Source organism: Asterias amurensis, chromosome 11 (assembly GCF_032118995.1).
Source record: "Asterias amurensis chromosome 11, ASM3211899v1".
Classification (NCBI taxonomy): domain Eukaryota; kingdom Metazoa; phylum Echinodermata; class Asteroidea; order Forcipulatida; family Asteriidae; genus Asterias; species Asterias amurensis.
Window position 1 is genome coordinate 12,475,735 of NC_092658.1, and position 22,142 is coordinate 12,497,876.

A 22,142-nucleotide genomic window follows, 5' to 3' on the forward strand; every position below is an offset into this window, starting at 1 on the left:
TCAAGGAAGGCCAAGGATGATACTTTGTAGTGATATAAAAGGTTTTTTGAAATAATATTGCGTTTTGGTGGGGTGGAGTTGTAAATATGAGCTAAAAAACAGTTTTTCAGACCCCAAAATCGGCCTAAAATGGCCAAAAAACAAAATGAGCCGTAACCATGGCAACGGGCTATATATAGAATTGAAAATGCAATTTTGTTTACTTGCACCCCAAGGCCCTTCCACCAACAAAGTATAAAAAAAAATCATTTTTTGACCGTGAGCAACTATGTCAACTATTTACCTGAACTGACTCTTAATAGTTATCCTTTCAAAACAATACAGTTGATATGTATATTTATATTTATATTTATTTCAATATAAAGTACAATAATGCAAATTAATTAAAAAACAGCAAAGAGCAATTTAAATACAGTAAAGACAAAGAAACAGCTGGAGCCCATAAGATTGCCTAAAAGAAACACATTTCCTGTCGAGAGGCTCTCCTCGAGAGGCTCTCCTCGATTGACGAACAACATTGCTAAACAACAATCACAAAGGAATGATAAAAAGTAACACAAATGGATAAACAGTTCGACAATGTAATGAAAAAGGGTCACAAAGAGGAATACACACAAAATGTGTGCATGTAACCATGCTCAGACAGTAGGCCTATAAATAAAATATCATCATGGCCGTGTTGAACCTGGCACATTTTATTTGTACAAAAAATAAAGTATAACCACAACCAAGAGGGTAGGATAAAAAGCAATGGCAATTATGGTTAAAAAGTTTATGCAGACAGTGTAAATAGAAAGAAACAGCAAGATCATACACAAACAAATTGTCCATGTTTACATGCAAAGACAACATAAAAGTACATAATCCTTGTGGAAGTGTATCCATGTTGAACCGCGCATATTTTATTTGTACAAAAAATATGTAAAACAACAATCAAAAGGGTAGGATAAAAAGCAATGACAAATAAACAGTTCATGTAGACAGTCTAAATGCAAGAAAATGGCAACAAAGATCATACACAAAAAAATTGTGTACAATATAAAAGTACAAGATCCTTGTGGCAGTGTAACAGTGTTGAATATGGCACATTTCATTTGTACAGAAAATAATGTAAAACATCAATAAAAATGGTAGGATTAAAAGCAATGACAAATATAACAGCAACAAATGCAAGAAAAGGCAACAAAGATCATGCCTCCACCGACGCTACGGACGGTTGAAATCCCTTTAAAAAGAAGCTGTAAAATGAAAAATAAATATCACAAAGTTTTCAGAATAAGAAAAGGCTTCTTGAGGTTGCTATTGTGACTGAATTTGGGGGGTCGCCATTTGCAATAGAAATAAGTAACAAAATAATGTGAACAAACATGACAAACATGACAAATGATCAATTCAAATAAATGGTGCATTAAAGGGCTAACAATCTTGATTTCTGACAGAAATGAAGTTTAATCACGTTTTGATATTAAGGCAGAGTTCAAAGTTCACTTACAGCTTGAGGGAAAGCGTAGTGCATTCCTGTTCCAATAAGTCGTCCCCACGCTGCCCCAGCAAGCAACGACGGAAGGAATAGTCCACTGGGCACACTCAGACCGTACGTCCAACACGCTAACAGGAAATAGACCGCGCAAAATATGCCCAGAGTGTCTATACCATAGGTACCTAAAAGAAAGACATTTAATTTTGTTAAACCTTCCAAGAAATGATGAAAACAAGTACAAGATGTACATTTTTACTGTTTCTTTAATCGAATCATTCAGACAAACTGTGACCTTGGTTCCCGTTTTATCCTACCAACATATTAGGTCGACTGAGCCCAATGTCATAGCCTCGCCTTCTGCCAGATTTTGGCTTACAATCACGATACTACACTTTGTACTGTGCAAAAGCCAAATTCTACGCTAGCTGTGTAAGCAAATAATGCCTAGTAATGTAGAGTACACACATGCACAAGCAAAAATTCCCTGCTCACCAGTGAAATGCACTTGCGCAGAATTCCCTGCTTCTGTAAGCGCAGATTCTTTGCTTATTAGCAGAGTCATGTAATTGGGCCCTTATGTTTTGAAAAGTTGATGGTCAGATTATAAGCTGGCTGTACTATGACCTTTTTTTAGACAACATCTTCAGATTTGCCTCTGGGTTAGGTTCTTCAAGTTATTTTGAAAATTGTGCTGAATATAAAACACCCTGAGCCTTAGCCCAAGCCACCATCATCAATCGTCATAGGCATGCTACCCATTGTCCCAACAACTGTCCACTTCTCCTGGGTTGTGTGGCTGGGGCAGGAGTGATTTTGCGTCACTACAGGGTCGCCGCAGTTAGTCCAGCCATGCTGAGGCCACTCCACCTGGGCCCAATTTCATGGCTCTGCAAGCGCCGAATTTCTGTGCTAGCTGTGTAAGCGTAGAATGCCTAGTAACGTGGGTTACGCCTCACACACGCCAAAATTTCCCAGCTTCCATATGCTCTGATTCTTTGCTTACGGTAAGCAGAGCCATGAAATTGGGCCCAGGTGAGTTTGTGGATCCAGCAGAGTTTTGGTCTTCTGACAGTTTCCAATCCATGGGTTTGAAAAGGACCTACATTATGACTACTTACCTGGAGCAGTATGGAATAAACTCTTGACAGACTCCTCAGGTGTGTTGAAGAATAATGACGCTGAAGCACTGTACTCACCATCATGGCAAAACATCTGAAATATTATAAGAAAAGCAATACTTCAAGAAAAAGGTTGGTTCATACTTCCTGAGAATGCGAACGCGATGCGAATTTGACATGAATTTGACATCACAACTGTTTTCTCTTCGAATTCACAAGAGGTCCAGCACAAGTCAACTGCTGCATATTATTCATTGCGAACTTGTGACGTCAACAATCGCTTCACAGGAAGTATGAACCGGGTTTTACATGTGTAAATGTTTGTACACGGCTCATGCATTTAACTCGTTCAGTGCAAAGGTCAAAAAGTGTCATCAATCGTACATGTATGACCCATTAACTATGTTAACATGTTATCACGAAAGACATTATCACTCAAGAAATATTGTTGGCATTAGGGATTTACCTAGGCAACACAAATCAGCAAGATACATTTATAATAGACTTTTTTATATTTTGAATTTTTTTTTTTTAAATTGCATTTTAGGTTCAAAATGGCAAACAGACCCAGCAACGAAAAAATTCAAGGGTGATACATACTTCGAACACACAAGTCTTTCTATAATAATTGCGATACACAGTTACTTTAACTTTTGGGATAAATTGCTAGGACTGGTAATTATCACACACAAAATTTGCTGCTTGAATAGCAAATCGTATTTCCAATTAAAAGTGAGGAGAATCAGGCATAGACAATAACACATACAAATTATGACAATAAAAAACATGACATCAAATTAGCAGCCCTTTCATGCTTAGCAAATTGTAGTGCTTAAGCAGCTCTGGTACAAAATTATCCATTAAGCAAAAATACCAAGTAGTCTTTTCCAGATTGTCTGCCATGTCTTGTGCCGTCTATTGTTATCGAACAAATTTGTTGTTACATGTACAGCTTTCTTTGGGGGTAAATCTTGACAAGAAAAAAGAAAGTGTAGCAGAAAACGGAAGGGTAGGCTCACTTCCTTGTGCCAAGCAATCGAATAAAACAAACACACTTGTCTTTGTGTTGAATTTGATCTCCGAACAAACCCACACTTATTTGACCAACACTTTCAGGGAGATTTTTTACCTGTAAGGAATTCTTCATGTTGCTGACTATGGGCTTGCAGTCATCGCTTAAGTAAATACACAGAAAGGATAATGTGACGGTAACCGATGCAACAATGAGGGCCTCCATCACACAAACAGCTCTGGAGTAAACATACCTAGGGAGAGGAAGTAATCATGATCAGTAAATAATCGCAGAGTAATTCGACACTAAACAAACTCTTATCAAACCGTTGTTTTTTGTTGTTAAGAAATAGGTCATCAGACACAGACACAGACAATCGTGTACCTGTGATTTTTAAAGATATTATACAAGAATGGCAAGAATAAAAAAATCAGTGTTTGCTTTTAGTCTGAAAGATTTACTGATTACGAAATTCATACATTTGTGTATTCAAGCAAGACACTTAACCATTATTGCTTCGTCCATCAGATGGGGCGATACTTACTTTAGTCTGAAGATGGACAATCTATAGTTGACTGCATTGAATAATGCACCGGTTAATCCACCAAATACTCCCATTAATAAGAACACTGGGATCTCATAGCTGAGGTACATTACACCCTGAAATAGCCAGAAAATATGGAATATAAATTTAGCATAAATTTCACTCTTCTTGTCATTGTCTACAAATGTAGCAACTCTATGGCACCTTCATATCTCCAAGAACTCATTTCTTTCAACACATCTGTCTATTCAACCCACTTATCATTGGACAAAACACGCTTACATACATGTACATATACATGTATCTGCCCGCGGCCAGGCCAGGTTTCTCAGTTATTTGCTAGTGTTTTTACATATTATATATATTTTTTTCTTTTTCTCTTTTTATAACTATTGTATTGCTTTTTCTTGTAAATCTTTGATGTGCAATTTTTTAATACATGTGTGTGTTTTTTCATGTTTGCTGGCAAATAAAATGAAATAAAATGAAATGAAAAAAAAAAAAATTCCCCAAAACTAAGTCCCGTACAAGAGATCATGCTTTTCAAGCCGCTGCTCTCCGGCTCAAGAATTCTCTTTCCTTTAACATCCGGGAAGCCAACACACTGTTTAAAAAAACATAAACAAATGACAGGCCTCTTCTAAAATCAATGTTTCTTACCTCAAACTGGCCAAAGTTAATGAGGCCAGGATTGGATAGGTTCCATGGTTCCTGATGCCAGAAACTGAGTAGAACATTCAAGGTAAACGTAGAGATCATCGACGCAAAGAACTGGAATAATAACATGCATAATAAAGAGTATATATTTGGTTTGCGGTAACACCATGTGTGTATCTACTTGCCTACTCTTACAGAACTGTCTTTCTTTATTCTACTTTCGCGGAGTAGATTTATTGGATGTTCAAGTGTTAAAAGACCCGAAGTGGTCTAAAGATAAACCCCCTCCCTGAACGGTTTATCTTTTGTGGGTTGAACTCGTTTTGAACTAACTTTAGAACACAACTGTCCCGGCCGTTGCTCTCGACCAATAGGAATGATGAAACTGTCTTATATGCACAGATGCAAGCGCGCGTGTCACGCCCATGTTATAACACTTTTTACTGGTGTTATATCATCCGTTCAAACAACACATCGTGATGCCCTTTAAACCAATCAGAATGGATAAACTGTCTTAGGTATTTATGAATGGACATTCTTCATAATAACTTGTAAACATATGCATTTTGCATAATAATTTTTACTGTTATGTGCTCTCGAACCGACTGGTCCTGGAGAGAGCGCAATATAAATTCATTAATATATTATGACTATTGTTAAATATGGAAATAAATGTTGAGTTTAATTGAATTGAATTGTAGAAGCCTTACTATTCTCCAAGTCAGAGACTGATTCCAGAAACTAGCCCCCTCCTCTAATGCAAATAGGACTCCGCCCACAGGAGCACCAAAGGCAGCGGCCACACCTGCTGCAGCTCCACCAGAGACAAAATCTCGTTTCTCATGGTCCGTCCGAAAGTATTTAAATAACTGTCGAGGAGAAAAAGAGAATAAATAATCATAACTTCAAGCTTAAAGTATTTCCCATTCTTCAAAATGTAGAGATAAGATTTAAAAGACTTGTGAACATTCCTGAACATACTCTGGATGTGTGCCCCCCCCCTCCTCTTAATTTACATTATGCAAATTTGGGGGTCTACAGATCGGTGCATCACCAGAAATACAAATGTGGAATACTATTTAGTTTGTGTAGGTTTCGGGCAGTCAGGTTGGCGTAGTCATATCTTGCCTGCCACCATGTGGATTGGATTTTCAGTCCTTGCCTGATTGCTTGTTTTTTGCGTGAATTTGTCTTCATTGTCTTCTCTACCCACTGGGGACTTGGCTTGTACAGTGATTAAGTTTGATTTTGTGAGAGTCATTGGCTTCACAACCAGATTCAATAAATTAAATCAAAACATGAATAATCAATTTATAATGAGATCATTTAATTAAATTCCTGCTTGAAGCATTCCTGAAACCATCTCAAATCCTTAGGAGTATGCAGCATCAGCTATACATGTACATGTAGCCTGGTAGCTTTGCATCACCATCATTGCTTTACCTGTAGAGGCCTTGTCACACAAGGAAAGTTTTACAGGCAACTTGGATGCAATCAACTGCAGTGCATGTAAAAGGACCACTTTGGTAGCACATAAATCATGTTTGAATGAAACGTTGCATTCCTGACACAATCTCAACATCTAAGGAGTATTCAGCATCAGCTGTATATAGCTTTGCATCACCATCATTGCTTTACCTGTTAAGGCCTTCACCTGAGGAAACTTTTACAGGCAACTTGGATGCAACCAACTGCAGTGCATGCTAAAGGACCACTTTGGTAGCACATGAACATAAATGAAATGAAATGGGTCGATTGTGAAGATACATACTTTACAATCCTGTCTGAATGTTGTAGATCTTCCTTGTGATACGCCAGCTGCTATGACTGACCCCGAGTGAATCATTGGACCTTCCTGTAGTAGCAGAAATACAAATGGCAAAATTTTATTCTTAGTCCTAGATGCAGTTATCATATCAATTGCATTCCCGGGACCTCTTCTCAGAATGTTTTGTAAACTTTGGTGTGATCCCTGGCTACACAGCAGTTACAGGTTGAATGGCTTCTGACTGGCACCCCTAACAAAATTGTCAAAAATAGGCTCTTTAGAACCAATGAGCATGGTTGCATCACGAGTTATCAATAGCCGTTTTCCTAGTATTAAGTGGACATGTTATTAGAAAAATTATAACGTACACTGATCCGGCATTATTTTATGGTCACTTCAACAACTTCAGTGCCCATGCCCAAGGCCTGGAATTTCATCTTTGAACATGTTGAAAGGGCAAGGCCATTTTCATTTTGCAAAGGGCACTTCCATTGGAAAATCTTAAAGTCAATGTGAAACTTTTGAAGGGCATCAAGACCAAGTATTTTCAGGCCTTATGCCCTACGTACTTACATGTACATCACTAACCAGCCACTAGTTAACTATTGCTCTTTAACTTGTTCTTGGTTGTTGAGTTATCATACGGTGACGGATTTTGTTAGAGTGAGGAAGGATACTCTGAGCACAGTTTCATAGAGCTACTATAAGCAGAAAATATTGCTTAAACATTTACCGCTAAGTACAAATGAGCAGGATACCAGTCACAAACTGTACACGTGACATTGTAGTTTGGCTCACCTTATTCTGCTGAGCAAATTTTGATTGTGCTCAGCTACCTTTATGGGCCTTGGTGAATAATCCCAACCTTACCTTTCCTACTGAGAGACCTCCAGACACTGCAAATATGACCCCAAACATTTTACACAGCAGTGTTTTGAAGCGGACTACATGAGGTACCTTCACACCATTGAGATAGCACTTAATCTGTGGTATGCCACTACCTGCTGCTACTGGCTGTAGTCAAAAACAAAATACAGTTCTTTTATTAGAGCATTTACACTAGTACATCTCATTAACCAGGGGAATTAACTTTAAATAAAGCAAACAATAGTTTAAAGGGTCTGTATATGTTTGGTTTTTGGAACCCTTCCAATAAAAATGTGTTATGAAAATTTCTTTCAAAAGGTGGTTGCGTTTTTGAGAAATTGCCGAATGAATATGGCAAGTGAATATGTCCCTAAAAAGAATAATCCCTAAATGGAAAACAGTTTATACTCAAACTTTTGGGGATAAAATTTTTCCATAAACGCAGTTCTTTGAAGTGAATTGTTTCTCATCAAATGCATTCAATTATCCATAGCTGCTGCACTTCTTATCTATCTAGTGATCTATGACTAAACAAATTCTTAGCGCGCGAAAAAAATAACAATTTTTACGGAAAAGCATGCATTACAGGATGCTAATATTTATAGTCAAAGTATTCAGAGGATGTATTAAGAGCACATTAAAGAAAGATTGCACACATATAAAAAAATCAGTGGATAGTCATTAGCAATGGTAATTAGATGTGTATTGTACCATGTATTTGAAAATGTCTAGATACTCTTTAATTGATATTTAATGGTGCATTTGTTTTCACTCCCAAATAATTGAATCAACAACAACTTGTATTTATAACAAAACACACCAATAAATGGAGGAAAGGGCACAAACTGAAACTATTACAATACAGTGAATATGTATCTTGAGAATACTTCTGAACATTTTGTGAAATAAACTTCTTGAATTTTATTTAAAATATATCAGGTGAAATGACCATTTTTAAGGACAAATCTAGAAAATACTTAATTTTTATTAGCAGTTTCATAACTCTTTAGAGGTATTTCTCAACTAATGATGTTTGTTTTTTCAGTGGTAAGAACTATCTCAAAATGTAAGGTCATACCCTGAGAAAAATAGTGCAATGAGGTCTTATCTCATGCCATTTGTTTGGTTACATGTACGTACATGTACATTACACTTATGACTATGTGATGTTGATGAATGTGCACATTTTTTTAATTACATCTTATCCTAATCACACAACAGTGAGTACACAATGCATGTTTATGGCAAAACCTGTGAAAACACACATGTACAATAAAATGAAATGCTGTGTTGCAGTGTACTTGTGCATAGAACATTATAGTATACATATGTAGTTAAGTAGTATGCCATGGTTGATGCTCATTGTTCCCCAAATAAATAACATGTAGCCATTTGTCATTCATTACACCATTTCTGGCCCCTCATGAAAACGACTCCTGGGTAAAGAGAAGCAATTAAGGTCAAGTATCAAGCTCAAGAACATAAAGTTCATGAGCAAGATTCAACCCATACCCTTAAGACTTTGAGTTGGGTGTACTAGATAGGCTGCTTGGCCACAACATTTCATGGTGAATTGGTTTTATTTGCTTGGGTAAATCATCCTAGAAAAAGTCTGCAGTTTCTAATACCACTTACCTCTCCAAAGACCACAAGCACAGCAGCGATGAGTACAAAGAAGGTATCGATGGCTAGCCAGACAAGGAATGGTTTAACTGCATTAGCACCATCAATATTTATTGATATATCTGTGGCAGTTTGAGTCAAGGAAGGAATCGTGAAACAAAACTTTAAAGTAGCTGCAAGCATTCATTAGAATTTTAAGACTAAGCTGTATGAATAAAACTGAGTGGTACATACATGCAACAAACTTATTAAATTTTATAAATTGAATAGTTCACTTCAGGCGAGCACCTGAATTTCAATTAACTAGACAGGGAAACGATTTTCGAGTCTGAAATTTTAAGGAAGAATTCATGCCCAGCCATGATCTTTGGTACACTTTTTGTCACAAAGAACCAAATGAAGGACATATAAATATTGAGTACATGTAACTCTTTGCAGATTTTGTATTCGACAAACTCTTTGACACAGCAATTGTATGTTAATGATTTTTAAATGACATTTATAACAGTGCTACACTGCTACAACAGTGGTTTTCAAACTGTTGATCATAAAATGGACACGATAAAAAATGTGAACCCATGATTGTGGCTAGGCACATTTGAAATTTGTTTCTCTCAAAAGATGGTACCACATAAACTATGCATAAACTAGTATTGGATTGGTTATTTTTATGTCTTAATATGGTGCCATTAATATACCCCTTGCTTATGATGTCACAAGCCCAAAACAGTCCCCTCACCGAAAGAACCAAGTTGTGTGCAACGCATACATGCATGTTTGTTTCCATTGTTTGACATCAAAGATGGCAGCCAAAGGGGTCTACAACAGATGGAAAACTCTGTACAATTACCGAGTTACTAAGATATCTAAACTATAACATACATTTCTATCACCACTCTAGTTCAGCTAGCTGTGACATAATAATAATTATAATAATAATAATAATAATAGTGGCTTCTCATATAGCAAGCGTATCAGTCACACAGTGTCGCTCAAGGCGTATTTTAATGCAAGGTTTGTGGGACTACGTTTTGAAATATGAGACCTACTCCTTTTATAGCACCATGTAATGGTTTACAAGGTGCTGTGATGCAATATGCTGCCAATCAAACCAGGAAAACCGTGGGGAACCCCGTCTCTTTTTGATAAGTGCACTGGGTTCTTTGACGTGCTTTGCACAACACAAGTTTCTTGCTTAAGGAAACAGGTGTCATGATGGGACATCAACTGACATGTTTCATTGGGGACTTCTCTTTTAGGGAAACTGCTTCCTTTTTCTCTCCGACTGTTTACCTTGTCAGAAAAAAAGGGTTCTGAACTCTATGATCTCCTTTTTTTTCTTCAGATCCTGGCATTTCTAATCGTACCCGTCACTCAAATACAATGTAGTTATTATCTTTGAGCCGTTGAAGACTGTGCACATATGTACTAAAAATATCCCCAGGCAACAATGGGAAATAAAAAACGTAGGTTGACACACTTTCATGATAAGAAAGAAAAGAGATATTAAACCCGTCTCTTCCTGAACGATGCTATTTGAACCATGACTCTTTGTGCCAGTGGCTACATTTTTATATTGTAACACTTTTTTTAATAAATCACAACTAAATTTCATTTAGTGTCTGGCAGAGTGAGAAGGGTAGGTTAGGAGAGCATGCACTGCCTGGCATAAACATGATAATGGTCACAACTAAAAGATTTTATACAGGCTTGGTTGAGCTGATTTGCATGTAAATTGATTTTTCACAGAACACAGGAAAGTACTGAGTATACAGTGCTTAAGGACATACAAAACGTTCTTTATCCCAGATTCAAAGTTAACATTTATTAAAAACATTAGAGATAAATTTTATTTTTTCAAAGACTCAATTCCATTGCTTGTGACCTTCTGTGGAGATTACAAGATGTACTTTACGTGTCAAAGGTCATGGAGCCCGGCGTCCTGCTGCCAGGCACCCAACCATCTATGCACACAGCATTTACAATTCATGCAGGAATATCAATTGATCTATGACGTCTAAAACAAACATGTACTGCGTTTATGAGGAAACAAATTGCAGCTTTTCATGCACGATCTTTACTCATTTTATCCTCATCAATCAAATCAATATTGCTGTAATCATGATAAAGTTGTCGATAACCGACATCCAAAGAGCAGAGTGCTTTTTGATATTACATCCCTGAAAAATTCAAAGTTACTTGTAGTGAACCCTACATGAAACCCAGTTCATGTTCAAATAAAAAGATTGATCGTTGTTACTTGAAAGTTTCCATCTGAGACACCTCTGACATTTTGATCGGAAAAACAATTCATCATAATAATTAATTCTGTGGCCAGAGATGCAGTTGACACTGACTGGACCCAGTGTTGACTCGCTAAACAGAATGGATTTGACATTCAAGATTGTGTGTTGTCGTTTTCTCAGCCAGTAAACACCGTATACAGCTGAAACTTTCAAATGTGACTTTTATTGTATCTTCCTTTATAATTTGTCTATAGATCAGCATAAGCCTTTGTGAGGTGTGGCGGATGTGATAGGAGTGTACTGTTTGGTTTGGGTGTATACCCACAAACTTGGTTTTGGTGTCTACACACAAATTTATCCAAACCTTATAGTGAAGTAGCATTGTGTCCAAACTATGACCCTACCGTTAACAGACTGATTGGTATCTGTTCTCAGAACCCAGGTTTCACATTGAACTTCCTCTTAATGTCACATTAAACTTGAGCTTTGTATCCTGATACCACAAGGTAAAGTAGATTGTATACAAATAATGTTTATTTGTCTTTTACATTTTTATTTAAAGGGTATGATGTTTAGGGTATGTTGGAGGGCCATGAGCCTCACTGAGTGATGGATTTGAGCACTTTATAAGAAGCCACAAAGAAGGCTCCGGAAGACAATCATACTGATCAAAACATTGAGTTGTCAACCACTGGTTCTTTTGAGAACAACCACTACTCAGAACCTCACCTATTAAATGCATACTATTTGGGTTAGCACTGTCATATTCAGTACTTTCCCCGAGTTCTGTGACAAAAAATCACAGCCATATTACTCGGTTGCAATGTCTTACCAACAAGATCACTGAGATTTCCCAGTAGCTAGACAGATAGATTACTCGGGTGGGATTCAAACCCATGACCTCTGTCATTCTAAATCAGTGTCTTACCAACAAGATCACTGAGATTTCCCAGTAGCTAGACAGATAGATTACTCGGGTGGGATTCAAACCCATGACCTCTGTCATTCTAAATCAGTGTCTTACCAACAAGATCACTGAGATTTCCCAGTAGCTAGACAGATAGATTACTCGGGTGGGATTCAAACCCATGACCTCTGTCATTCTAAATCAGTGTCTTACCAACAAGATCACTGAGATTTCCCAGCAGCTAGACAGATAGATTACTCGTGTGGGATTCAAACCCATGACCTTTGCCATTCTAAATCAGTGTCTTACCAACAAGATCACCGAGATTTCCCAGTAGCTAGACAGATAGATTACTCGGTTGGGATTCAAACCCACGACCCTTGCAATTCTAGAGCAATGTCTTACCAACAAGATCACTGAGATTTCCCAGTAGCTAGACAGATAGATTACTCGGGTGGGATTCAAACCCATGACCTCTGTCATTCTAAATCAGTGTCTTACCAACAAGATCATCGAGATTTCCCAGTAGCTAGACAGATAGATTACTCGGGTGGGATTCAAACCCATGACCTCTGTCATTCTAAATCAGTGTCTTACCAACAAGACCACCGAGATTTCCCAGTAGCTAGACAGATAGATTACTCGTGTGAGATTCAAACCCACGACCCTTGCAATTCTAAAGCAATGTCTTACCAACAAGATCACTGAGATTTCCCAGTAGCTAGACAGATAGATTACTCGGGTGGGATTCAAACCCATGACCTTTGTCATTCTAAATCAGTGTCTTACCAACAAGATCACTGAGATTTCCCAGTAGCTAGACAGATAGATTACTCGGGTGGGATTCAAACCCATGACCTTTGTCATTCTAAATCAGTGTCTTACCAACAAGATCACTGAGATTTCCCAGTAGCTAGACAGATAGATTACTCGTGTGGGATTCAAACCCATGACCTTTGCCATTCTAAAGCAGTGTTGTACCAACAAGACCACCGAGATTGCCCGGCAGCTAGACTGACAGAGAGAAGCCATTACTATTATTGTCATAACAAGTGATAATGAGAAAGGATACAAGTGGACACAACTCTGTACTTCCATCCTGCTAGAAGACTGATGAGAATATCAATGGCTGCTGCTACCATGGCTGTTAAGATCCCAATTAAGAACATCACAAACCAACGAGCAAGATGAATCCGCATTATCTTCTTCACCTGTAAAAGGAACAAAACAACAATCTTATCTTGAAATGCGAGAAGAGAGAAGAAGCAATAATGGTAGTTTTAGGTGAGGTTTGCAGGCCTTGTTGCTTTTGAGGGGGGCACAACAATTTTGCTGAGTAAGGGGTACCTTTATGACAAAAATGTAAAGAATGTATAGGAACTGTGCAAAGGGCACCACAGCAATAGCACAGGTCCCAATTTCATAGAGCTGCTTAAGCACAAAATATTGCTCAATAATATTCTGCTTAACACAAATGAGCAGGAAACTGGTAAAAAATTGTATATGTGACATTTTTGGGGGGGCTGGTAACCGTATTCCAGTGAGCAAAATTATTTGGTGCTTAGCAGCTTTTTGTGCTTAAGCAGCTCTATGATATTGGGGCCTAGTCACCGTGTGTAAATCTTATTTGCTTTTCCTGTTCTTGTTCCCGCCTTTGTACACCATCAACCCAAGCTCAACTACCAGTTAATTTTCAAGGCAGTCCTTAAGCAGCATCTAACAACAGAGTCAAGCATTCTTCCTAGAGACCACCAGATCATACTGATCAAAACATTGAGTTGTCAACCATCGGTTCTTTTCAGAAACCAACTCTACTCAAAGGAGATTTACACACGGTTCTATACATGTAACAAACATCCCCTTATTATACACATGTACTCCCACCATGTTAAGTTACATGACCTCGTGATGACCTACCTCTAATCCCACACGTCTCTCTTCTTTGAGGTACAGCCAGTTCTCAGCATCATCATAATCAAGGCTCTTTAAAGATAAGAATATTTGTTCAAATTCTTAAATACATTTGTAAAAGTTGTATCCCCTTAAAGGGAAGGTGCACGTTTGGTAATTACTCAAAACAAGTATCAACTTAAAAACTGATTTGGGTAACGAGCATTGGAGAGCTGTTGATAGTATAAAACATTGTGGGAAACGACTCCCTCTGAAGTAACATAGTTTTGGGAAAGAGGTAATTTCTCACTAAAATATTAAAAGACTTCTAGCTAGAAGTCTTTTATTCCTATCTGAAAGCAGACAAATTCGTCCAACAAGGGTGTTTTTTCTTTCATACTTTTCTCGCAACTTCGATGACCGATTAAGCCCAAATTTTCACAGGCTTGTAATTTTTTTGCTTATGATGGGATACACCAAGTGAGAGCACTGGCCTTTGACAACTACCAAATGTGTATAGTGCCTTTAAGGTGATCCCTCTACCCTATCACTTCCCAGGTTATATTATAAACTTGGGTGTGCTCCCTGGCTATACGGTAGTTACAGGTTGAATATTCATGCTAGCACCACACAGAAATATAGGAAAAAAAGGAAGACTGCCAACATAGGGCTAGATGCTTGTGATGTAGCTCAGTTGTTAGAGTGCTGGCATGTTAATCCGGAGGTCGCAGAAAAAATCACTAATCATCTCAAAAGTTGAATGCCTGCTGAAGGTGTCACAATGTATTATGTACAATCCTTGACATAGACTTTGTCTTTATAATTTGGGAAACAATTGGAAGCCTTTTATCAAAGATCAATCCGTCCTGTTCTTTGGAAAGGCAAGGCCGTTTTAATTTTTGCAAATGGCACTTCCATTAGAAAAGTCTACATGAATATTTTGAAGAGGCACCAAGGCCAGAAACAGGGGAACATACATTGTACATGTAGGCCATTGGCTTTGGGTTATTCCAGACCGGTAATTTTGTATCAACACACATTTCTTATGCCTCATACAGAGCTACCCTTTGGCAAAAGCAATTCTGAAGCGAGTTTTTGTCGTTGCAATATTGACTTGTCAAGTCACGTTACTTTCCAATCATTTTTCATGCCCGTTGGCGACATAGTCATAGTTGATTCTGTGAATTCTTACTCCCCTTAGTATTGGAAAGAACCACACAATCAGATTTGTCAATTTAAGGCAAACATTTGCGATTGATTACTGCAATAACTTCATATTAAGACAATTTAACACCCCTTCCTTTCAATTAGATGACAAATAAAAATGTCTGCACCATAAATCGATAGAATTTCACAAATTTGCAATACAGCATAAAGTTTCCAGGATAACGTTTTTTATTGATTAAGTGTGTCCAAATACCAAATGATTAAATTAGCAGTAATGTATTCGTGTGCACACTTTACAAAAGGTACTTCAAAAGTACCAATCCCAGCCTATCAAAAGTAATTCTTCACAATAAAACAAAATACTCCCGTTTGCATCAAGTCAGAAGAATACTTTTTGTGCATCAAACAAATAACATGCACTATTAGAGAAAGCATCAAGGAAGGGTGCGGTGTAATTAACTGGATTTTTCTTTATTGACTTTCTACATGGAATTTATTGTACATGAATACATACCTCATACTTGGCTGACAAAAAGTGGGTTGTACCAATTTCTTCTGGAGCATTCGCCTGTTTAAAAATAATTTTAAAAAGGTGTATTAGTCATTTTAGTGAGTTAGTCATCTTAGTGAGTTTTTATGCTCTTTGGGTTTTTTTGCTCTTGTTTGCAGCTATTTTTAATGTGTACAGCGCCTTAGGGTCCAGTCATGGATGTAAGGCGCTTTATAAGCGTTGTTTATTATTATTATTATTATTATTATTTTGTTAAAGGAGTGTTACCAATCCCAGCTTACAGTGTATCAAATTAAGTTTTAATTGTGTACATATAAGGCTATAATGTTGAAACTCAGCTAAGGTCTTGAATTCAATTCAAATATTTTACAAGGGTGGGTTTTCCTGTTATTTTCTCCCGACTCCGATGACCGATTGAGCCTATATTTTCACAGGTTTGTTATTTTATATATAAGTTGTGGTACACGAAGTGTGAGCCTTGGACAATATTGTTTACCGAAAGTGTCCAATGGCTTTAATATATCATACCTGTACCTCATCTTTTGTAATTTCAACAAATGTGCATTATTGTATTTGTATTGTATCACAGCATCGAAATAAATGTAACTGAATGAATCTTTATATAAAAAACGTACTAATAAAAACCCATTTACTTTACACAATTTCAATTACCCACTGATATTGATAAAACAGTTGGGGTGTGCAAACAACGGATGACAAACAGACATAAAGGTGCTGTTCAATGTACAATGTATTTAACATTACTCTAAATTAGGTGCACATAATCAACACCGTTCATTAAACAATGCTAACATGCAGTGTGTGAGTGATATATACAATAGAGTCACTTCCTGTTTGGAAAGTTGATTGCACCTGAATACAACTTGGGGCACAATTTTGTGGAAAGGAACGATGTTGGCTTTGAACAAGTTGAGCAATCAAACATGGCTACCATGGTAACTCACACGTCTGATTATACAGGGCATGTACATGTAGGAGCAAGTTCGGGTGGTGACCATTTGTCAACCACTGGTCAATGTTCCATGGTTACCTATGCATTCAATACACCCTGGGTACCAGGCAAAATCAACCAATGGTCGACTATAGTCGACTAAAGTGCCTCACTCGAACTTGCTCTAGGTACTGTACGTGTATATGCATAAGATGATTGAGGCTTGAAGGTTTTTGCCAAATCGTGTGTCGTGCCGTACCTCGTGTAATCTTTGAAATAAAAATACTTCAAAACACTTACACAAATTGTCACTTCAAGGGCCCTCTAGAAATGTTTGCAACCCATGTGGGTACAAGTTTAAATATATAGGAGAAGTACAAAATATAGGAGAGGGAAAGATTTTATCAAATGATTTAATTTTTTTTAGACTGAACTTGTTTCGTGTTAATAATAATAATAATGAACCATTTTTGTAGAGCGCATATCACAATCACAGAGAAGTCCCTATGCGCTTTGAGATGAAAACAAAAGAGAAGTAAAAGTTAATAGAGATGTGAAGTAAATACAAAAGCAAAAATTAAGTTGATACAGAAAAAGTACTGAAGGCTATTGCAAAAATAAATGTATTGGTCCGATACATGTATTGGTCCGATACCCATGGCTTGTGCACATGAAGAACCCTGCTGAATGTAAAGATTATGGTGAATTTTAACGCATTGTATCTCTGGCTGTCCTTTGAGCTCCAGCTATACAAAGAATCTTCTAAGCAAGTCAACACATCACGAGTGATTTTACCTTACTACAAATAATAATAACAACAAATTCTTATTATAGCGCATTTTACAATAACCGTCTCATACAAGTGCCCTGGTCATTGGGCCAACAACATTCCCTTAATCTTTCTCAGCTCCCTGGGGAGTATAAAACCTACAAAAAATGGGTAACCGTAGCGCTCCAAAGGCTTTTTCGTTCACAATATCAACCTCTTATAGGTACCCGTTTATACTCCTTGGTGAAGAGAAGCAATAATAGTAAAGTATCTTGCTCAAGGACACACGTGCCACGACAGGGATTCGAACCTACACTCCGATGACTTAACCATCAAAACTTTAATGCAATGCTCTTTACCACTCGGCCATGACACCATAACAATGATGCTTTGCCATGTCAACCACCCACACACACAAACAACCTAAAAGTGAAAGCGTGTTTTTTGACCTTCATGTGGTTACTCAGGAAATTAATGCATTATGGCCAACAGTTGACAACTCGTTCATTGTGATCAACAACCTTTATGTACATGTAGTACAGGAAATAATACATCAGGTGATACCTTGCTTTTCACGTCCTTGCTCTATGCTTTTAAGTTGCTTTAAATGTGCCTTTTTGATACTGTTTACGCTTATAGACCATTTATTTATGTATGTACATGTATGATCATGACATACTCCAAGATATGGTTTTATTGAAGACAAAATCTACAACAAAAAAGTCTGAAAAGATTTAAATAAACATGATAGTATGTAATACATGGAAAACACAGGAAAATGTGGAACAGGTAATGACCTTTACATTGACCTTTTTGTTTGAGTAGAAGTAGGCCAGATCTCGCAGCCAACTGCGGTCGCAATGGGCATTTTTGTAAAAGACATTTTAAGCAGGTTTTTAATTTTATTTATAATAAGACCCATTTAAGCAGCACCTTATCAATGTTTACGAGGTGCTGCAGTGCATGCATCAGGCACCGATAGAAACCGAGACAAACCTCTTCTCTAACAGCAAAAAGTGTATTGGGCATTACGTGCATTACACAACACACAGGACCAAGGGCTTTACATTGCATCCGAAGAATGAAGCAACATTGATTAACACAACAGTCACGACCAAAACTCAAACCCACTCTCTGTTGAAACAAAGTGTGGGTTCGAATTTTGGTCAAACTCAAACCTCTAGTGTTTCTGATCAAGATCAGAAACACTAGAGTTTGAGTTCGGTGCTCTTGTCCGCACCATCATAACATGCCAAGGCAAAGTAAAGCCAGGTTAATAATTCCTGCAAATGCGATGTGAATTTTGACGTCACAAATTTGCAACGAACAATGCGGAGCTGTACTGAACTCCTGTGAATGTTTTGCAGCGAAACATTCGCAGCGAAAACAGAGCTATAAATCATAATCCCTTTGCATGAAGCTACAATCCGGCCATATCTCGTTGGGCCCCCCTGCCCCCTTTCAATGTTGGTTCTATTTGCTGACTGTGTTCTGAGTTACAGTCAACATTGAGTGGGGGGGCGGGGGGCAGGGGACAAATGTTTTGAATGTGAATGTGAATGGGAAGTGCACAGGGAACTGATGTATACAACGTCAGGAAAGGGTGGCCCAAGCATTTTGGTCGGGATTGTAGAAGTATGAATCAGGCTTTAAGGTTTTCTTACCATGGTCGTCACTGTTTTTAAATATTAGCAACACAAATGTATATAACTTACTGTTGAATCATTCCAAGACATGGTTCTACGACATCGGAGTCCATCACTGGATTTGTCCATTTCCTCCCCGCTTGATGGGAATTGTAATTGTAGAGAACTTGGAGTCTGTTTTTAAAAGGAATGAAAACAAGAAACCATTCATAATTGGATGATATATTGATTGACTGTTTTTAAAACACAAATTATGCGCAATATGTAATGTAAAATTAATACACACAGTGTGGAGGGCCATTAATTTCGTAGCTCTGCTTAACGTACATGTAGCAAAGATTCAAGGCTTCCACAGGCAGGCCATCATAGACTAAACAGGTTATTTTACAGACATTGGTTAGCAGAGAATTTGTGCTTATGTGCGGATATGAACTCCATAAAGAGTGGGAATAATTTTCCGCACGTCGCCACCAATTTATCCGCCGTTAATTAATTCCCAAACCACTGAATTTTCTTTCCTGAGTCTGAAAAAAAGCGTTAGGCCTACCGCATGCATATACATCATATGCAACAAAAAAAATTGCAGGAAAATTGGCGGCGAGGTCGTTTTTGTTTTCCATGGCAATTGAATTTGATGAAAGATTGTTAATTTTTGTTGCCACTGCAGTGCTGCATCATCACCAAGAAACTGCTCCAAGATCATCACCAACTCCCTCCCTGGACCTGACCGAGGCGGGAGGAAATGTGTCCCTCCCTCCATGTCCGCATGCACTGCTGGCCATAGTTAGACATTTTAGACATCACATTAGGATTTATTAGACATGTCATGTTAAATTGTTAGAAGTAAACATATTGATTATTGGGGATCATTCAAGTTCGTGTTTCTAGAATTTGTGTCATGATTTTCAAAAGTGGTAAAAATGGAGTAAATCTGCTGACTAGCTGTCGAAATTGTACGTTTTTAACCATTTCGCCCTGCACACATTGCGTCTGCTTCGTCACCCACCGGCTACGCCGTCGGCAGGAGGGTTACACGTTATCGCAACTATGCTGCCCATTGTCATTGGATTGGAGTGGAAGTGGAATGAACAGGTCAGTAATTTTTGAGTAAATATAACACGTTACCCCAACTTGACGGAGCCTTCGTTGTTGGTGTGCATCGCTCAGTAGTGGTGCCCTCTCTCCCGTTCTACCTGATCTCCCTTCCGATGCTGACATCTTGATTTATAAAAAAGCTAAATTGAACCATAACAATCAACTCAATTTTGTTGACTAACTCATCTCGCCGGTAAAAATTAGAAACAGCTGACCACCTGACAGCATTTCAAGGTCACGAGGGGAGCTGGAGGCTGCGTGCTGCGTGATAGAGGGCCTTTTATTGTTTTCTTTATTTATAGGACGCTCGCGGTTAGCTTATGCCACCTTATTTCACCTACGAGAAAAAAAATATAAAAGTGTACTTTTCAAAAACGAAAGCAAAGTGGCCTACATTTTTTCATATAATACGATTCGCTGAAAAACAATTCTGGGACGTCCAATGATCCCCATTTTTATTTACAATAACGGACATCAATGTAAAGTTTAGGTATTATCAGTATTTTGTTTGTAATTTTGCAACGTGATATTCGTCGCTTCGTCATTCACAACAGTTGACTGTTATTGCGAGTCTAAGGCCGTGTCCGAAAGGGCGACTTTGGCTACAGCTACGGCTACATCGCGCGTGTCTGCTATTCTTCAACACTGGTAGACGCGCTGATCTAGACGTAGCTGTAGCCGAAGTCGTCGTTTCGGACACGGCTTAATATTATTGCAGCAGTACACACGTGACGAGCAATATTTGACAGAATTTGCGCGCACATTCAAACTTTTGACCTGGCACCATTTCATTTTCAGACTCACACTTGTTTTGCTCACAGTTATTCCATGGTCTGTACCCGCCGCTAGGCTGAGTTAGTTCTACTCTACTTCAAATGAAAATGATAAGAGAATAAAGTTACATGTGTACAGTCAATTCAAGTGGTCCAGCTGCCAGAAGAGTGACAGAAAAAAAAGTAAGTAAGGTCATATCTCATCATTTTCTTTAGTGCCGTGTACGCATAAAATAGGTATGTTTGTATATATTGATGTGGAAATGTCACTGCACTTTAATTTTATAAACGAAATTTACTCAATTCAATTCACTTTATTATCCTCAGTGGGACATTCATTTCGGCATTTACATCAAATTTACAAAAATTACATAACATTTATTGTTCCCATAATTATTCAGTACAAAGTACACTATAACAAAAGCCACAATAACTCTATACAAAATATATCAAAGCTGACTTAGGAGGATTGCTAGACAGTCAGTAGGCCTACGTAGGCAGTCTACATTTAATTCATTTTAGGGTTGGTGCATGCAGTGTATAATATTAATAGGCACCCTCACAATATTCTGCCATTCACTATTCATGGCTCTGCATGCTACCAAAGAATTCTGGCCGTACCAATTTAATAGTTCTGTTCCTGCCTACCACATAATTCTGCACTTCAGGGCTCCCTGGCTCAGAATTTGCTCTGCTTATCACAGAATTCTTCACTTAGGGGCTCCATGTGGCTGAGGATTGGGGCTTCATGGCTCCTGCTTAAAACAAATTCTTCACTAATGGACTCCATCCATGTCTCTGCTTACCACGGAGTTCTGCACTTCAGAGCTCCATGGCTCTGCCTATCACATAATTCTGCTGTTTGGGGCTCCATCTTGGCTCAATGATGGTTCCTGCCTATCTCAATTCTGCACCCTTCGTGGCTTCATGTCTCTCTTTATCGCAGAATTCTGCACCTATATGGGCTCATGGTTTTGCTTGCCACAGAATTCTGCAATTCAATGCCCAATATTATAAAGCCTGCAAGGATAAAACCTAGGTTAGCACAGATAAATCTTGCTTTTAACAGAAAACTTCACAACGCTTACAACTGGCGCCTAGTTTGTGCTTAGCGAAA

The 22,142-nt window shown here is 38.0% G+C and overlaps 1 protein-coding gene across 1 annotated transcript in view; it reads right to left on the reverse strand.

Moving 5' to 3' along the window:
* Positions 1-20,514, reverse strand: part of LOC139944044 (H(+)/Cl(-) exchange transporter 7-like) — a 36,418-nt gene extending 15,904 nt beyond the window's left edge. Inside the window, exons 1-14 of the mRNA XM_071940992.1 lie at positions 20,283-20,514; positions 19,227-19,331; positions 15,794-15,847; positions 14,140-14,205; positions 13,295-13,433; positions 9,082-9,191; positions 7,450-7,593; positions 6,583-6,666; positions 5,522-5,680; positions 4,815-4,925; positions 4,155-4,270; positions 3,728-3,863; positions 2,599-2,692; positions 1,493-1,662 (exon numbers count right to left, since the gene is read on the reverse strand). Coding sequence (XP_071797093.1) covers positions 1,493-1,662; positions 2,599-2,692; positions 3,728-3,863; positions 4,155-4,270; positions 4,815-4,925; positions 5,522-5,680; positions 6,583-6,666; positions 7,450-7,593; positions 9,082-9,191; positions 13,295-13,433; positions 14,140-14,205; positions 15,794-15,847; positions 19,227-19,331; positions 20,283-20,375 — 1,581 coding nt within the window. The 5' untranslated portion in view covers positions 20,376-20,514. The remainder of the gene's footprint in view (positions 1-1,492; positions 1,663-2,598; positions 2,693-3,727; positions 3,864-4,154; positions 4,271-4,814; positions 4,926-5,521; positions 5,681-6,582; positions 6,667-7,449; positions 7,594-9,081; positions 9,192-13,294; positions 13,434-14,139; positions 14,206-15,793; positions 15,848-19,226; positions 19,332-20,282) is intronic.
* Positions 20,515-22,142: the final 1,628 nt, after the last annotated feature.